The sequence below is a fragment of the Balaenoptera acutorostrata genome, chromosome 19, assembly GCF_949987535.1.
Source record: "Balaenoptera acutorostrata chromosome 19, mBalAcu1.1, whole genome shotgun sequence".
NCBI classification, from domain to species: Eukaryota; Metazoa; Chordata; class Mammalia; order Artiodactyla; family Balaenopteridae; genus Balaenoptera; species Balaenoptera acutorostrata.
The window spans coordinates 12,381,189-12,399,020 of NC_080082.1; the positions used below are offsets into that span (position 1 = coordinate 12,381,189).

A 17,832-nucleotide genomic window follows, 5' to 3' on the forward strand; every position below is an offset into this window, starting at 1 on the left:
ACCAAGGACTGAACCCAGGCCCTTGGCAGTGAGAGCATGGAGTCCTAACCACTGGACCACCAGGGAATTCCCATGTCTCCAATTTAGAATGACTTTAGGTATATCCCTAAAGTAAAAATACAGAATAATCATTGGATCTACAGACTTTCAACCTGAAATAAGATATATGCTCACCCAGTTTTTAATCCATAAACATATCCTTCATACTTCTCCCCATTTTCTCTTCATCAGACATACTATTACAAAAAGAAACCTGGCAAGGCAAGATTATTTACAACCAGAGTCAAAAGAATATCCTCCAAGCATGGTTTGAACATGACCCTTACCCTGAAAAAGCAAGCAGGAAACAACTGGCCAAGGAAATTGGCATTCCAGAATCTAAAATTCAAGTAAGTATCAGTTTTCTATTTCATTATCTGTCAGGTTCAAGGTAAAGAGAAAGGCCAAGCTTAGCACTGGCAGGCAATTCTCTTATGCTGGGTATGTTTCCCAAAGGTTTTTCCTGTTAAATAATATTTAAAACAAAATAAAAACAAGAATTACCTCTTTTACCAATGGTAGAAAACTGTTACTTCTTTTACCAATTGGTTGGGGGTATTCACTCTTGGAGAAAAGAATATACTGTTGAGGGTCTCCCAATAGGAGATAATTAAATCAACTTTTGAGATTTAGAGAATATAGGAAATTGGATCACTATGATAATGATATGGTATCAAGTACTGGAATATATACTGCAGAATAATGTTTAATATGTAATTATGAGGAAACTGTGGGGTAAGCACTCATGTAAATTCCCAATTCTCAAGCTAGTTTTTTCTTTTTTTTCACTAATATCTGAAATGTGATTCATACACAGGAGTGTATGAAATAAAATCCCATATTGTATCATTTTGAATTGAACTACTAATGTAAAAATAAAAATAAACTAGATTTCTTCAGTCAGCAAAGGGATAGCTGTAAATAATACAATTATACCAACTGAAACAGTATTAAAATCAATAAAGGTCAATAAAAAAGGTGCTTTCAGAGGAGAATAATGAGTTCAGATTTTTGTTATTAAAAATAGTCTCCAGGGCTTCCCTGGTGACGCAGTGGTTGAGAACCTGCCTGCTAAAGCAGGGGACACGGGTTCGAGCCCTCATCTGGGAAGATCCCACATGCCGCGGAGCAACTAGGTCCATGAGCCACAACTACTGAGCTTGCGCGTCTGGAGCCTGTGCTCGGCAACAAGAGAGGCCGCGACAGAGAGAGGCCTGCGCACCGCGATGAAGAGTGGCCCCCGCTTGCCACAACTAGAGAAAGCCCTCGCACAGAAACAAAGACCCAACACAGCCAAAAATAAATAAATAAATAAGTAATTTTTTAAAAAATAATAATAATTTTAAAAAAGTCTCCAATAAGTCACTATATATAAGGGCTATAAGGGCATCAGTCTGAGGGGACGCCGGGGAGAAGAAAAGTTCCTCTTTTCTTAATGCATTTGTTTTAGGTGTAGGAAACTGTTTTCCCAAATCCCAGAATAAAGTGCACTTTGGGGGACTATCTAGTGACTGGCTGCATGAGAGGTACTAGGCTCATCTGAACTGAGGTGGAGGATGGCAAGTCCAGGAAACAATGTAGGATGAGGTTGGTTCTGCAACTGTGTTCAGTAACTTACTCATTAGTTTCCAGTTTCCACTTGGGCTTAAGACTTCTTATTGGAAAATATTTTTATTAATTAATTTAAAGAATAGATATAACCTTTTAGCACAATGCCTGGGATATGAGTGCTACATCAGATATTGGTTATAATTGACACCCTAATCTTACCATGAATTATCAAATTATCAAAATAAAACACTCAGAAATACTTAGAAAGTACCTTGCAATGCCAACTCCAGTAATGAGGAAACAAGCAGAATACAATGGGTTATGTTAGTGATAATAGTTTTAAAGCAAGGTATATGGGGTCCCTAGGAGTTTCATTATCTATTGCTGACTATGGGATGAAGTAAGTAAGAGGAAGTGTGGGTGAGTTAGTCCTGCTCTTGACTATGGCTAATTCTACTGCCCTACGTAAAGAAATTCTTTTCTAAGATCAATCCCATATGTATTGTGTATTATGAAATGGTATTCTAATGAAAAGTTGATACAACACAAGGGAGAGAGAGAGATTGATTTCCTCTGAGAGAACTACACTGTTTTTCTTAAATCAGGGAAATTTATTTTGGATGCCCTGAGGATGACCATACAAGAAATGCTAATTTGAGTTGAGAGCAAATTGTGTACTGTCCTGAATTGTATGCTAATAATAGTATCAATCCCAAGATAATACGTGGTCTTTCTCTTAGGGATATTATCCCAAGAGCAGTTGATCAATTAGTTTTATTTAACTGCATTGATATTTGGAATGACACAGACTGAGTTACATGACTTTCACGTTGTCTTTTCCCACTCAGATTTGGTTTAAAAACCACAGAGCAAGACAGAGACGATTGGGGTTCAGCTCCTCCTTAGGAGAAGACCAAACCCATGGACAGAACCAGCCTCAGCCTTATACTCAAGGTAAGAACCCACCAGTCCAAATGCAGTTCATCAGTGGGTCCCATTGAGAGGGGAATCAATTCTGCATGTTGTGCTCAAATTCTCCACAAAGAATCCTTAGTTTTGGAGCCAGTTACAGCTTGTCCTGGGTAACCTAAGGTCTTCAATATAAGCATGGTCCCACAGTGGCTGGGACAGACAGGTTCTGAGCAAGAAAGGCTTTGGACTTTTTGGTCCTGCTGCTCTAAGCAGGGCAACATCCTCCTCTTCTGTCACCTCAGGGGGATTCAGAGGGAGTAAGAGGTCAGCACGATCTTCCCAAGTTTGAGTATCCAGCTTGAATGCAAAAATGTCCTAAAAACCCTTTTGTCCCTGCGTTCTCTTTAAAATACTTACCAAAAGGAGCCACACGAGACCACACATCTGTTCCAAGATCTCAATCAAACATTCTAGTTCAAGCCTTCAAGAGGAACCAACTCTTTGATATTGCAAACAGGAAAACACTAGCCAAACAGGCATTCCAGAATTGAGAATTCAAGTAAGTTTTATGTCTATGGCAGCAAATATCCCTAACCCATTAAACGATGTTACCCTGAGTGGTTGCTGGAAAACCTTGACTAACCTAGATTACCACAGCAATCAAGGACAAAGGCCTGGGATAGTAAACACCTAGCATTGCAAGTCACATTCCTGCAAAAGGAAGAATTTTCTAATCAAATTGTCAGTGGTGCATCTATTCAGAATCACCAGCAGCAAAACTGGGAAAATGTGAAAGTTAATGCCTATTTTGAGAACACTCTTGTTAGGTTTTCTAAAGCTTGGCACTGCTGTCATTTTGGGCCAGATAATTCTTTCTTGGGAGCGGCAGTCCATGCCAGGTATAGTGTTTTTCAGCATTCCTGGCCTCTACCAACTAGATATCCTGCCCATCTCTCCTTCCCCCACTTTTAACACCCCCAAAAAATCTACAAGCATAGTCAAAAAGGGGAACAAAAACACCCTCATTAGCACCTTCTTCTACCTAAGTTATGGGGATAGTGGTTCCGTATACATTCAACGCTCATGACTAGGAAGCATGTTCATAGGCCTATCAGCACAATGACTCTCATGAACACTCACTTGTGTTTATTAACCCTTATTCAGATTTATACACGTTTACAAGGTATGTATTCCTGTGCACACACTGATTAAGAGGAGGAAAATGTCAACCTCGTCAAGAGACCTTGTTCCCTGATCCATCGTTGAAATTGAAGGGTGGATCCTAAAGCATATGCCTTTTTAGCCAGAGTTTCAATTCATCTATAGTTGATTGCTGAATGTGCTATGACCTAAATCTATATGTTTGTATGTATGTATATGTTTGTATGTGTGTATATAGACACACACACACACACCTCTTGAGATTTGGGCCTATATAATAGGCCTTTGCTTTACACAGTTTGAGAACAGAGCCAGAATCGCTTGTCTTATGATGTCCACGTCTCCGGTTTTTCTCACGGAGATGTGGCTTCAGGACCCAAGATCTCTGTACCCTGGGCAGAGTAGAAGTGAGCCTGTGAATTCCTTGGTAGATGGCCCAAATGGGAAACCTGGTCTGACAGCTCAGCAGCACAAAATTGACCTGTGCACTCTCCCAGGCAGATCTCATCATTTTCCTTCCTCCAGTTCTTTCAGCAGGAACCAACCACTTCTACCTGTTCTTCTCCCATCCCACGTATCCTCTGTCCCTTGTGTGATCCAAGGACAAAGTGTCATGATGCAGCCCATGCAGGCTGTGCAGAGAGGAGAGAACCCTCCCTCTACTCTAACACTTGGGAATTATGTGCCAGTACTGCTGACTATGGGAGGAGACCCAGATACTCAGTATCCTTTCTGGCCCCAATACCAAGAAGAACGCCAGGATCACCAAGAACAGACTGACATGGGAGTACTGCAGTTGGAAGACTATTCTCAGCCTCAAGGTGAGCACAAAAAACCACCACCACAGGATCTGAGCCAGGTGGACATATCTTACTTTCTGCAGTGGTGGGATGAGTGCTGCCAGGCTCTGACTGCAGAGTGGGATCCTCAAAAAGGGACCCACTGAAGCAGACTGGTGGCCACAGCACACACAGTCAGCTGGAGAACCATCTCATGCCCTCAGCCAACCACACCAGCAATATATAGAAACCTCAAGAAGCCTTTAGGTCAACTCCTGCCATCCACAGATTGTCAGTAAAAGGTACAAACTTTTTTGAATCCTGATCCACAGGAAGAGGACCCTCCAGGATTTTCAGGCTCTTCTGAACACTCTGTAAAGCTCACCAGGGCTTGAGCTTCAGGAGGAAGACGACAGCATTCTGAACCTGATCCAGGCCTCCTTTCTTTTGATGCAGATCAGAGCAATTTAAAGAACAATGAATAAGGAAGTCATCCTGTCAGAGGCAAAACTAAAGCAGGGGGAAGGAAAAACCACTTGGAAACCCACATGGAGGTTGTTTTTCTTGTGGGCAGTGGTTATCTTCTGTACTCCACTAAGTGAAGGATTGTTTCCAAGCTCCACACTGCCTCTGGAAGCACCATGGGCACTAGGTGGTGGACATGTCTGCTGAATTCTTACAGAAAAAAAGTATTTTACTCATGAATATGACCTTCTCTCTGTAATCACCACGTCCTCCACAGTCTGGAAAATCCACAAACTGTAACCTAACTCAGGTGAGAATAGATCTCTGAGGGACATATTAGAACTTCTTTCCCTCCTGGCATCATGAGAGGGCAAACTTGAAATTAGTTCATTGTGTAGAAAACGAAGGGATGTTGTACTTCCTGATGACGTGAGCTCATAAAAGTGAGCTTTTCCCCAAAGCTCCGAGGGTTTAAACTGGGAACTAGATACTACCTCAGCATCCATCATTAAGGGAATGATTAAATGCATTAGGACAAATCCATAATACTGAGTAATCTTCACTTAGAAGTGTATTTTTACTTTGACTATTTAAAACATACAAAAAATTACAAGGAAATTATAATACAAATACCGTATCATCACTGAACATAGTCTAATGATGCTAATATTTCCACTTTTTTAGTTTTTTGTATATATTTGCAAATATGTATATATATATGTCCATAATATTTCTCCTCTTATTATAAATACATTATACGTTCATCTAAAACCTGGGATAACCATTCTCATTCCCAGTCTTCCCCCTTCTTTTGAAAAGGTAAATTCTGAAAACAGATTTTGGTGTATGTGGGTTTACCTTGGCAATAAAAATGTCTTTAAAAAATATCACTTTTGTTCATTTTATCAATTTGCTTTCTGTTTTGTCATATTTGCTTTGTTTACTTTCCATATGAAGGTGTTGAAAGACAATCAGTACACATACATCTAGTTCTACAAAGATACCAGTTTTGCACAAATACAGTCGTGAGGTGGACATCCTTCTGGTATCTGGGTGCGTTACATGCAAGAGTTCTCTAGATGTTTATACACTGAAGCACAAGTGCCAGAATATTCCAACATCAGTATTTACGGCCAAATAACACTCAGCACAAGTTATTTTTCCTAATATGAGCTGTATCTTCATTAACCACTTAGGGAATTAAAACTCACATGCATATATGCAGGTATTAGTGGCACAAATCTACAAAAAAATCTGATATAATTATTTGACAGTGTTGAAACCATGCCTAGTTTGATTTTTAAATTGTTCCCCCACATGATTCTCATGTGGCCAGAGATGAGAGGTCCTAGTATCTTTCCTGTACTTCAAACACATATGTGGACAGAGTTCTCCAACTTATGAAAACAAGTCTGATTATTTGTGAAGGGAAAACTATACATTTGGGTCTATAATCTACTTCTTCATTTATATGCATATCTGTATCTCCATGTTTATATGTATGGATCTATGTAAATATATTATCTATTGTTCATCTACATTGTCTCTACAGCTCCCCTCCATACTCTTCTCTATGCCTATCTCTATATCTACACGTCTAACTATAGCCTCTAGAGGGAGACAGGTGGGATGACCTTCTCTAGAGAAATACGTAAATTTTCACTTCTGAAGCAAGCAGTGGGATTAAGTCTCTAGAGAAAAAGGTAAGGAATAGTATCTGACCAAGAGAACCATGCTGATCAGTTCACAATCTCCTGTGAGTCAGATGTCCCTTTCATGGATTGGGTGACAAGACATCCTATTCTTGTACCAAATTGAGGTGACCATGAATGTGCACTGGGCTCATAGCCAGTGGAGGCCTTAAAGGTCGTCACGGTCGAGGCCTCTACAGCCTGAAAGCGGGGCTGAGAACATGGATCCTGCAGGGTTTTGGCACAGGGTGGCAAGTCCAGTGGACCTTGCTTGGTGCCCAGGGCTGGAGCATCTGACTGCCCCATCCCAGCTCTGCCTCTGATAAAAGGCACCTGCCCTCTTCCTAGAGGCCCCTTGGGTCCAAACAATCTGGTCCCTTAGTTCTTGGACCCCTTGGGGCTGAAAACCTTTGGACGGGAGGGGCCGTGGATGAGGTCATGCATCTCGCAGGCCAGTCCTGGTCCAGGTTGTGTCCACTGTTTGGGTGATGGCCAAAGTGCAGACTTCACCTCTGGAGCAGAAATCACTGTATATCCTCTGGAGGGGGGCATTGAGGATTCAGTCACTAGCTATGCTGCCTGCTCCTGGGTAGAATATTCTTGCTCCTGAAGAAGGTGACTCGTCTGTACAATGGAAGTTCTTAGCAGACCCTAAACTCCCTGACTTTTATTTGGGTATACACCCTCCCCTTTCAGGCCACATTCCCAGGAAAGGATACACAATCCGCAGCCCAAGGAGTATAGATCTTAATCACTCTAAGTCAATTTCATTTACCCTGCAGAGAGGTGGAGTTAGGAAGGGGCACGTGTCACAATTCTGGCCAGTGAGATGTCTATGAGGGGCTTCTGAGAAAGGCTGCCCACCAATAAAGGAGACACTTAGGAGGAAACCCTCCCTCTTCACCTGTTGGAGCTGTAGCTGCCACCTTTCAACCACAAGGGGAGCAGCTGACAGGACACGTTAAGGATGGCAGAGCAGAAAACTAGAACCTTAAAGCCACCCTACCTCAGGGCTTCTTGTTATATATACAAAATATAAATCCCCTTATTTACTAAAGTCCTTTAGAGTTAGGTTTTCTGTTACGTTCAATGAATTACATCTTATTGCTATAGCCAGGTAGGCATATGATTCAGCCCAAAGCATTAGTCCAGAAGCAAGAGAGGATCAGAACAATTCAAACAGTAGCTTCAACTTTTAAAACTCAACTGCACCCACTTAAATGGAATAGGGAACAGAGGAAAATAATGAATAGCCTCAATGTTGCAGAGAAAGAGAAGACAGAATGTTTCTGCCACTAATGAAGTTTTGGAGGTTATTTAAGGTCTAGAAAATTTCAAAAGCTAGAGTAAGGGGGAGCCAAGGGGGAATAGTGAGGAAGGCCTAGAACTCAAGAGCTAAAATGAGTAAGAAATAATGTATCCCACATCATAAGCAGAAAAGAAAAGCCAAACTCACGAAGTCAAGGAAAGAAAACCCAAAGAACAAGAATCTTGCAGCACAAAGCAGAAGTATCTCAATTCAAGACTTGAACTGCTGGTCTCTGGAGTAGATACAGCCATAGCTCAATGCCATTAACCATTAAGATCCAACTCATTTTCCTTGCTTAGTTTTGTGCTCCCCAAAATACTTCTGATAATTTGTTTCCCCACATATATCCCAGCTCAAGAGATGAAACGACCAGAGAAATTACAAAACCAGATATTTGAAAATTACTGGTTTATAATGAGCACTAGAAGTTGGTGTGCGTTTTGATTTAAACATGTCTTCTGGGAGTCTGGGTATAATAAATCAGACCCTTTTGCACATGACTGACAAAACTGGAATTTCTAGCTCTATAAAGCCAATAGGCTGTGGTAACTTTATTGAGATACAGACATGCTAGATGACATTTCCATTTCATATCTAAAGCAATGATTTTCAACCACCCTAGGGTCACATCACAATGGAGGAGAACCCATTTTAAACAAATATCCACCACCCAACCCCTCCCAAGCCCCATTTAAGAATCACTACTGTAGGGACTTCCCTGGTGGTCCAGAGGTTAAGACTCCATGCTTCCACTGCAGGGGGCGCGGATTCGATCCCTGGTCAAGGAACTAAGATCCCACATGCCATGCAGCACAGCCAAAAAAAAGAATCACTACTGTAGTGAGCTACGTTTACTGCTGGGTGTGTGTTGTATCCTTCCAACATTCTAAGGAGGAGGAAAAAGTTAAATGCTTTGCTTTAGGCTGGCTTCTCCCAGAAGCAGACTCTAAGGAAACAATGTGAATTTAACTGATGATTCTAGGATGCACTAGTAGGGAAGCGGGTATGTAAAATAAGAGGAGGCCTATGCAGGTGCATTCATACCACTGTGGGCAACTATGCTTTCTTCTACTGGCGGCCTCGAATGGTATGGAAACCATTGCTCCACTCAAGGGGTAACTCAAATATTCAGTTGTCATTTCTCTGGTGAGCAAGGAAGCTGGGTATGCATCCTCTGATTCCATTCACCATTAGCTGAAAGCTGCTCTCAGGGGCATTAACTCCACAGCACTTCAAGCAGAGAGAGAGCCTCAGGAAGGTGCTTGCAGTAGGACTCCTGTTGGTGGCAAGTGCTGGAATGGTGAGTGCTCAGGCATTTGGGACAGGCACTGACACCTTCTGTTACACACCGGATGGTTCCTTATTGGCTTCTCTTCCCTTTTGACTCTCAGCAGTTCACCTTGTTATGCCATCTTTCACAGTCCCTGACACAGATCTCTTTGCTCCACCCAGAAGAAATAGTTTCTTTCTAATAACCCATTAGCTCTTTATTGGAACTTAATGGAACTCTTTATTGGTTCTAATTACTAAGAGCCAAAAATGTTAGTTCCTTTATGGTTTTTATACCTAAAAGGTTTTGTGAATACAATCAAAGAAAACACTTTGTGGAGACTCAAATACAAAGTTCTATTTATTTTCAGTAATGAAATCAACACAACAAAGAGGAATTAATCCTCTAATTTTTAAATCTAACACTATTCTTTGCACAAAACTATCCTCAATAAATAAAAACACATTACGAGTAACCAAGTAAGACTTTTCTCAAGACTCTCTAAATTTTTGTGTGTTTTAAACAAAACTGGATGGTAGGTAAAGAAACACATGCTAGAGACTTAACTGACACAGACCTGAAGAAAAGAACAGCCAACAAACAGGCTCCCCAAATATAAGTTGGCAAAAGGAATATGGGGTTTTCAAAGCAGCCCAGAAATCAGAGTTCACTGGGGGATGCAAGGGTTTGGGACAGTCCATGTTCAAAGGCCTTGTAATTAAATCTTTCCACATTCCTAGATTCCTGATTTGGAATCTATCATAACCTAGAGAAGCTTCTGCCACAGGATAGGAGGCTCTTTATTTATGCTTTCTGAAAAGACCCATCTAATTTTCTGCCTTTGACTTGGTCACTAGCTCCTCTCACCAATACAGCAGGGATTCCATTCCAGAAAGCGGTTATTACTATGTAAACGAACCTCTCTGTTTTTGATTTTCCTTTTACAAACACATTGATACTGCCAGGAACAGCTCTAAATATATCCAATTTCTTTTATTTTCATCCTCCAACTTTACTTGGCTATAAAATCTAGGACTCACAGAGCAACAACAGCATTGGTCAAAAGATGAGTGTCAGTTCCAATGTAAAAATCTCTGAAGTTCAATAGTCACAAAAAATTTTTTTAATGCCTTATCTACCAAACCCTTTTTTTTCATCATCTTGCCAATTATTTCTTTCGGAATTCAATCCTCCGAGCTACATTCTGAGCACCAAATTTTTTGACCAGTGCATCTCGGGTACCCTCATCATCTTTTTGCAAATCTAAGTCATCCTGTCGGGACCAAATGGGATACCCATCAGCCCTCTGACCAGACTCTAAAAAGGAGGAAGTAGCCTCCAGCTCACCACTATTTTTTAGGAAGGCCTGTGTAACTGTTGACAGATCCAAGTTAAACTTTTCCATTAATTGCCGGATGATCTTAATGGCAGCTCCCACCTCTGGTGCGGAAACTTTTTCTTCTTCTTCTTCTTCTTCATCAGGCTGTGTTTCTGAGTCTTCCTCAGGTGTGGGTGGATCATCATCACACATTGTTATATGTATTTCAAAATCAGGGCTCTCATCCACCTAGAGAAAGTGATGAATACGACCAGTTCCTAATTACCAAGTCATGAATACTTACTCTTAAAATATCTGGTCTCTCCCAGCTACCACTTCCTTGCCCTTTTCACCTCAATCACACTGGACTTCCTTCAGTTCCTCTTATGTGCTATGCTCCTTCTTACATTTACTCATGTTGGATGTGTGCATATGTGTATGTATGTGTATATATATGTATGTATATGATAGGGTAAGGAGAAGTGTGAGTGTGGATGGGGGTATATATGTGTGTTTGTGTGTGTGCATGTGTACATATGTACATACGTGTATGTATATGGTATTCCAACAGAACATTAGAAGCTACACTGAATGCGAAAAATAAATATTATGTGCATACACATATATGTATACACATGTATGCACTAGATTATTTGTTAAAAATTTGACTTCACTCTCAGATTGTAAGCTCCATAGGGCAGGAAATGTTATGTTTTGCTCATCACTACATCCCCAGTGCCTACCAATGCCTTCACATGGTAAGTACTCAAAAAACATTGCTGTATGAATATATTAGGGTCTCCACGCTACACTACATTTAGGCACGTTACACTACATTTAGGCACGTTACAAAGCGTGTTATGTGAGAGGAGACCTATGTAGGCCATGTTTGAGAGTTGTTGAGAGTATCTGAAAGTTTACAGAAAATGAACCAACTTTAAATTAAATGAACTTCAAATTATTTTCCTGTTTTAGACTGACGCATAACCATTTTTCTTAGCGTTAACAAGATCCTTTTTCTTAGAGAAGATATGCACATATAATTTGTATTTTTTTATTACTCATTATTTTATGGTTGCCTTTCTCTATAACTATGATTAAATATGGGATTCCAACAAAGTTTTAGAACTTAACTGAATATGGCAGAGCTAAAAAATTCTAAAAAAGCTCTAAGTATACAAAGAGCTAAAATTGCTTGATAAAAAATTAACCTCTTTAAAAAATTACTTTTACCTGAGAAGAAAAACATTTTAAAAAGATAAATCCGCAATCTTAACTTAGAAAAACTTACAGATGAAAGTACTCAAAGTAAGATGCTTTGTACTGCTTAAAAATAATTCTCCCCTATCTTTCTCCTTCCCCTCCTCCTTAAATCATCCTACCAAAAACTAAAAGTACATGCCCAGAACCTTGATCAGTCCCACCTTCCACTTTCCTCCTCCATCTTGAACTTCTCTCTTACCTTTCTGGGCCTCAGGTGTATAAAAAGGACAGATGGGAAGACCAATTTCAAAGGAGGAGAATGGATGTAGGAAAAAAATATGAGTTAAATCTAGTTAACATACCACAATCTCCTCAAACTCCCGGGTGGCTTCTACAAGCATCTTTTTGACTGCTTCTTCATTCTCCTTGATCTCTTCCTTTTCAAATTCTTCTTCAGGCAAGTCTGGAGTTCTCTTATTCTGTGGTTCTATTAAACAGAACAGCACCAGATTAGAATTAGCCTTTTTTACAGGAACCAAAAATATAGTAAACGCTCTGTGAGCTCTGGGCCAGAAGTGAGCCTGCACTTTTTTCCTATTAGAAAATATCTGTTTTTGATCAGAAGGGTAAGAAAAACATGACATGCATGTTCAATAATTTCTACTCTTGCTTCTGAAAAGTTGTACAATAAAAATGGTGATAATTTTCCTAGGTTCTGATACGTAAAGTAAAAATACTCTTCAAGCTTAATTCATTTTTCGCTTTGTATTTATAGATCTTGCAAACTAACAGAACTGTGCCATAAATTGGGTTCTCCGGGAAGTAGGTTCTGAGATGGAGATTAACATGTAAGGTGTTGATTAGGGAGTGTTCACTGGGCAGAAAGAAGCTGAGCTGTGAGAGTTCCAACAAGGCCTCAACTGAAACCATGTACAAGTCTGGAGCTAGGAAGGCCCTACAGAGTTGACCAAGTTGGGGCAAGGGAGCCAAGATATTAGAACCCCGCATAGATTAGTCATTGGATGCTAGCCTAGAATGACAGAACCTTGGGTAAGGCAGTTCTCCCAGCTGAAGATAGATCTGGGGGGTCTACCACAATCCACCACATACCATCTACAGAAAGGAGAGCCTCCGAAAGCTAAACATCCTCCTATTTCCCTTTTACTCTTTGTTCTCTGAGGACTTAACTCTATTTTCCACTTAACAAAGACTGACTACTGACTACTAAGGGGCAACACGAGAGAGTTTTTTTGTGATGGAATTGTTCTGTATCCTGATTTTGGTGGTTACATTACCACCTGTACATGTCTTAAAACACCTAACCGGAAAACTGTATGGCAGTTTCTTAAAATATTAAACATATAATTACCATATGATCCAGCAATTCCACTTTTGAGAATACACCAAAAAAAAAAAAAAAAAAGGCAGGGTCTCAAACAGGTATTAGTAACCCATCCCACAGCAGCATTATTCACAATATCCAAGATGTGGAAACACTAGGAACAAAATTCTCACACATGTTGCAACATGGGTTGGTGTTTAATGGGTACAAATTTCAGTTCTGGCAGACGAAAATGTTCTAGACTTGGATGGTGGTGATGACTGCATCACAATGTGAACATACTTAGTGCTACTGAACTGAACACTTAAAAACAGCTAAAATGGTATATTTTATCTAATGTATATTCTACCACAATAAAAAAAATTTAAATACATAACTGTACACCAAAATAAGTCAATTTTATTTTACATAAAATTTTAAAAAGAAGCCTTATATTTTAGAGATACATGCTGAAACAGATAAAATGGGATAATGCCCGGCACTGGCTTCAAAATAATCCCAGAAGTCAGGATGAAAGGTGTAGATGAAAAAACTGGCCACAAACTATAATCAGGTGAAGTTGGGTGATGGGTGCGTGTATTATACTATTCTCTTTCTACTTCTGTAAATGTTTGAAATTTTCCATAATAAAAAGTGTAAACAAATTATGGCTCACATAATGAAACACAATGCAATGAACAAGAAAGGAATGAAGCAAACAATGAGCAGACACACAAAAGCTTCAAGATTAAGTTAAAAAAAGAAAGCAAACTGCAGAACAAACTTCTGTCTAGTGTGCTAGTGTTACTATGAGCAAAAAGGACACAGACAGGGGACAACAACAGTGGTTGCCTCTGGGAGAGGAAGCCGGGGAAGGGGTATGGAGCAGTGAGACTCACTTTTCACTATGTACTCTTTTACACTTGGAGTATATCTGTAGGATAAATTCCTAGAGGCAATATTACCATGTTTAAGGGAACATGTATTTTAAATGTTGTCAGATGGTGTCAAAATTCCTTCCAAAGAAATTGTACCGATTTCCTTCTATTAATAATGTAGGGGGCTTCCCTGGTGGCGCAGTGGTTGAGAATCTGCCTGCCAATGCAGGGGACGCGGGTTCGAGCCCTGGTCTGGGAAGATCCCACATGCCGAGGAGCAACTCGGCCCGTGAGCCACAATTACTGAGCCTGCGCGTCTGGAGCCTGTGCTCGGCAACGAGAGGCCGAGATAGTGAGAGGCCCGCGCACCACGATGAAGAGGGGCCCCCACTTGCCGCAACTGGAGAAAGCCCTCGCGCAGAAACGAAGACCCAACAAAGCCATACATACATACATACATACATACATAAATAAAAAGAATGTAAGCAGACAAGAATAGCAAAAAAAAAAAAAAAACAAAAAAAAATAATAATAATAATAATGTAGGAGTGTACTTGTTTTCATATACCTCGTTAACTCTGGGTATTACCCATTTTATTAGTTATTGCCAATCTAACAGATAAAATGACATTGCCTTGCTCTGATCTACTTTTCTAAAAAACACACCACACACACTTATTTCAGTTTCCATGGGCAGAAGTCCAGGCATGGCTTATATTGGTCCTCTGCTCAGAGTGTAATTTTTTGTTTGTTTGTGGGGCTGCACCTCATGGCATGGTGGGGGGCGGGGGGAGGGGTCGCGCGGATCTTAGTTCCCTGACCAGGGATCGAACCGTGCCCCCTGCAGTGGAAGCACGGAGTCTTAACCACTGGACAGCCAAGGAAGTCCCCTCAGGGCCTAATTTATTTTTATTCAGTAACAATATTTCTGCATTTGTTTATTTGCCATTTATCTATTTCCTTTTCTGGAAACTTCCTGTTCCATTTCCTTTGCTCATTTTTCTACTAATTTTTCTTTTACTTACTCACTTCTGCAAGCTCTTTGGACATTAAGGAAACTCACTCTGTTGCAATGTATTGGAAATATTTTTCCAGTTTGCCCTCTAACTTTATCATGAGAAGCTTTAAATTTTAAGTAATCAAATATATAAAGTTTTTTCTTAGTCTTCCTGGTTTCAGAACTATCAACATGTAACTATTAAAAGGGATACTCGGAAAAGAAAAAAAAAAAAAAAAAAAGGGATACTCGGGGACTTCCCTACTGGCGCAGTGGTTAAGAATCCGCCTGCCAATGCAGCGGACACGGGTTCAAGCCCTGGTCCGGGAACATCCCACATGCCGCGGAGCAGCTAAGCCCGTGCACCACAACTATTGAGCCTGCGCTCTAGAGCTGGCGAGCCGCAACTACTAAGCCCACATGCCACAACTACTGAAGCCCGCACACCTAGAGCCTGTGCTCTGCAACAAAGACAAGCCACAGTAATGAGAAGCCCGCGCACGGCAATGAAGAGTAGCCCCCGCTCTCCGCAACTAGAGAAAGCCCGCGTGCAGCAACGAAGACCCAACACAGCCAAAAATAAATAATAAAATTAAATTAATTAAAAATAAAATAAAATTTAAAAATAAAAAGGGTACTCGGGAATTCCCTGGCAGTCCAGTGGTTAAGACTCTGTGCTTTCACTGCCATGGGCCTGGGTTCGACCCCTGGTCGGGGAACCCTGCAAGCCGCAGCCAAAAAAAAAACCACAAAAAACAAAAAAGGATACTCATCCACATTTTCTCCTGATCATGATTTTAATTTTTACATTTAAATGCCTGAATATCAAAACACTGAGTAGGGTGAATCCAGCTTAATTTTGTCCCAAGTTCCAATTGGTCTACCAGCCATCTCCACACCACTGATTTAAAATCAGGGCCCTACATGATCTCCTTCACCCATACACACAGCCCTGTCTCTCCAAGAATTCTCCCTCTTGCTTCCTCCATCCCACACACAGGTCTCTGTTGCTCCAAGAACACACCAGCCATACTCCACCTCAGGGCCTTTGTACTTAATACTCGCTAAGCCTGAAATCCTTTCTCAGATAACCACCTGCTGAGTGAGTTCATTTCCTCTGGTCTCTGCTCAAGCATCAGCTTACAACAGTGACCCTCCCTTCTCACCCTGTAGAAAACAACTCTCCAGCCCTTACCCTGATTTATTTTTTTCTGTAGCACTTCCCGCTGCCCAGCTAGCATTTTAAGCTCCATGACTGAAGGGAGTTTTATTTACTGTTATATCCCAGCAGGATAAATGTCTGGCACTCAACTATCTGTTGAATGAATGAATCTCAAATGTCACTTTTACCAAAAACAAAATTCCTACTAAGCATACTGAATAGGAGAAACAGATTTTGCCTCCCCAGACTTCAACTGTTATGCGGAATAGCCACATAAGGAAAGAGAAGCTGGGGAAGCAGCATGACTCTTTAAACAAAAGGGTCTGTCAGTTTACGCTGTCAATACCCGTTTTATCAGAAGTGAAGCATCTCAACAGCTATGCACTGTGTTCTAACTGCCACTGAATCCCAATATTCTGTTCAACTGCGTTAGAAATACACTTCACCCGAGCGAAACGAGGAAGCGACTTCCCACTGAGAACCTTCTTATGTGAAGATGCAGTCATTTAAGCCAAGAAATTAAAATAAGCTGGTATGGCAGGCATGGCTTTAAAACGTCTTATACTGAATGTACCTGAATACACAAGAAATATTTTTTAAAACTAGTCTGGGAAATCTCTGAAAAGATACCCAAGAAGCTGGTTCCCCGTTGTCTCTCGGGGGTGGGGGGGAAACTAGGTAGCTGGTGGGAAAGGAAAGGAGGGAGAATTTTCCACATACTCTTTCTGCACCTTTTGAATATCGGACCATGCCAATACCCCAGTTATTGGAAAAGTGAATTAAGAGAGACCTTAGAAAATGGCGCAATTTTACCCGGATGTCAAGGGGGGAGGAGGAGGAGGAGGGGCTGGGCGAAGCTCCCGAAGACACCAACATGGACGCCCAACAGAAGGGGAAAGACGCCGGCGCCCCCGCCCCAGCCTCACACAGGGGACAGCAGAGGGCTGGCGCGTTCTCAGCAAGCCTCACCCCCGCTATCAGCATCCTCGGGGTCTTGCTCAGCTTTCCGCTTAAGTTTATGGGAGGAGGGGCTCACTGGGGCCTCCCCCAACAGGTACTTATGCTCCTGGCCCCGCAGGCGCTTGAGGTAGCGGTCCTTCATGGACTGCCACGAGTGCTGGGTGAGCGAGCTCTTCTCCATCGCTTTCCACAAGGCGTTGCCGGTGACGGAGCTGGGCGAGCGAGCATGTTCCTTCACGTAGGTCAAGATGGCCACGTCGTCCGCGTCCGTGAAGACCATCCGCCCCGCGTGCGGCTGCAGCTCGGGCTCCGCGGCGGCGGCGCCCCCAGCCTGAGCCCCGGGCTTCGTCTCTGCGGCCTGGTCGGCCCCTGGAGCCGGGCCCAACCGGTAGGCCTCCAGCTCGAGCCTCTCGTTGCGCTCCACGCAGTCCAGGATGTACTGCGTGGAGATGAAGTCGCCCGAGGCCTCGGCCGCCGCCTCCCCGGGCTGAGCCAGCAGCACGGCCCCGGGCTCCTGCACGCGACACAAGGTGCCGCCGCCGTGCAGGATGAGCGTCGAGAGCCGGCGCTTCGCCGGGCTGGGACGCACGTAGAAGGACATGGAGCCGCCATCCTCCCTCACGAACAGAGTCGATGAATGGGTTGGCCCATTGGGGTCTTTGCCCAAATCCATCGCCTCAGCCATAGCTCACGCCGAGCACCAGAAGAAGCTGCCGTCTTGCCAGCGCTCGGCACACAGAGCCCCAGAGCCCGAGGTAACCACCACTGCCGCCGCCCCACAACCCCGTACTACGCCTGCGCAGCAGTTTTGCAAGC

At 42.1% G+C, this 17,832-nt stretch overlaps 2 protein-coding genes across 2 annotated transcripts; one reads left to right on the plus strand and one right to left on the minus strand.

Moving 5' to 3' along the window:
• Window positions 1-218: 218 nt before the first annotated feature.
• Window positions 219-4,609, plus strand: DUXB (double homeobox B; the record flags this gene model as incomplete). The annotated part of the gene is given in 5 exon segments (XM_057534471.1): window positions 219-389; window positions 2,439-2,544; window positions 2,911-3,027; window positions 3,030-3,061; window positions 3,962-4,609. Coding segments are annotated over 5 exon segments (1,074 nt in total), but the record flags the coding sequence as incomplete, so codon positions are not given.
• A 4,910-nt stretch (window positions 4,610-9,519) lies between these two features.
• TERF2IP (TERF2 interacting protein) lies at window positions 9,520-17,828 on the minus strand. The gene is made up of 3 exons (XM_007182604.3): window positions 17,026-17,828; window positions 12,061-12,185; window positions 9,520-10,744 (listed from the first exon to the last, which is right to left on the minus strand). The coding sequence occupies exons 1-3, from the start codon at window positions 17,699-17,701 to the stop codon at window positions 10,346-10,348; spliced, it is 1,200 nt and encodes a 399-aa protein (XP_007182666.2). The 5' UTR covers window positions 17,702-17,828; the 3' UTR covers window positions 9,520-10,345.
• Between the last annotated feature and the right edge of the window lie 4 nt (window positions 17,829-17,832).

What these genes read in the sequence shown, in the direction of transcription:
- TERF2IP (XM_007182604.3), bottom strand. Translation starts at nt 17,701, where the DNA reads ATGGCTGAGGCGATGGATTTGGGCAAAGACCCCAATGGGCCAACCCAT. An exon ending in CGAGGATGCTGATAGCGGGG is followed by an intron (nt 12,186 to 17,025) that starts GTGAGGCTTGCT and finishes TCTGTTTAATAG; the next exon opens with AACCACAGAATAAGAGAACT. An exon ending in GGGAGTTTGAGGAGATTGTG is followed by an intron (nt 10,745 to 12,060) that starts GTATGTTAACTA and finishes CACTTTCTCTAG; the next exon opens with GTGGATGAGAGCCCTGATTT.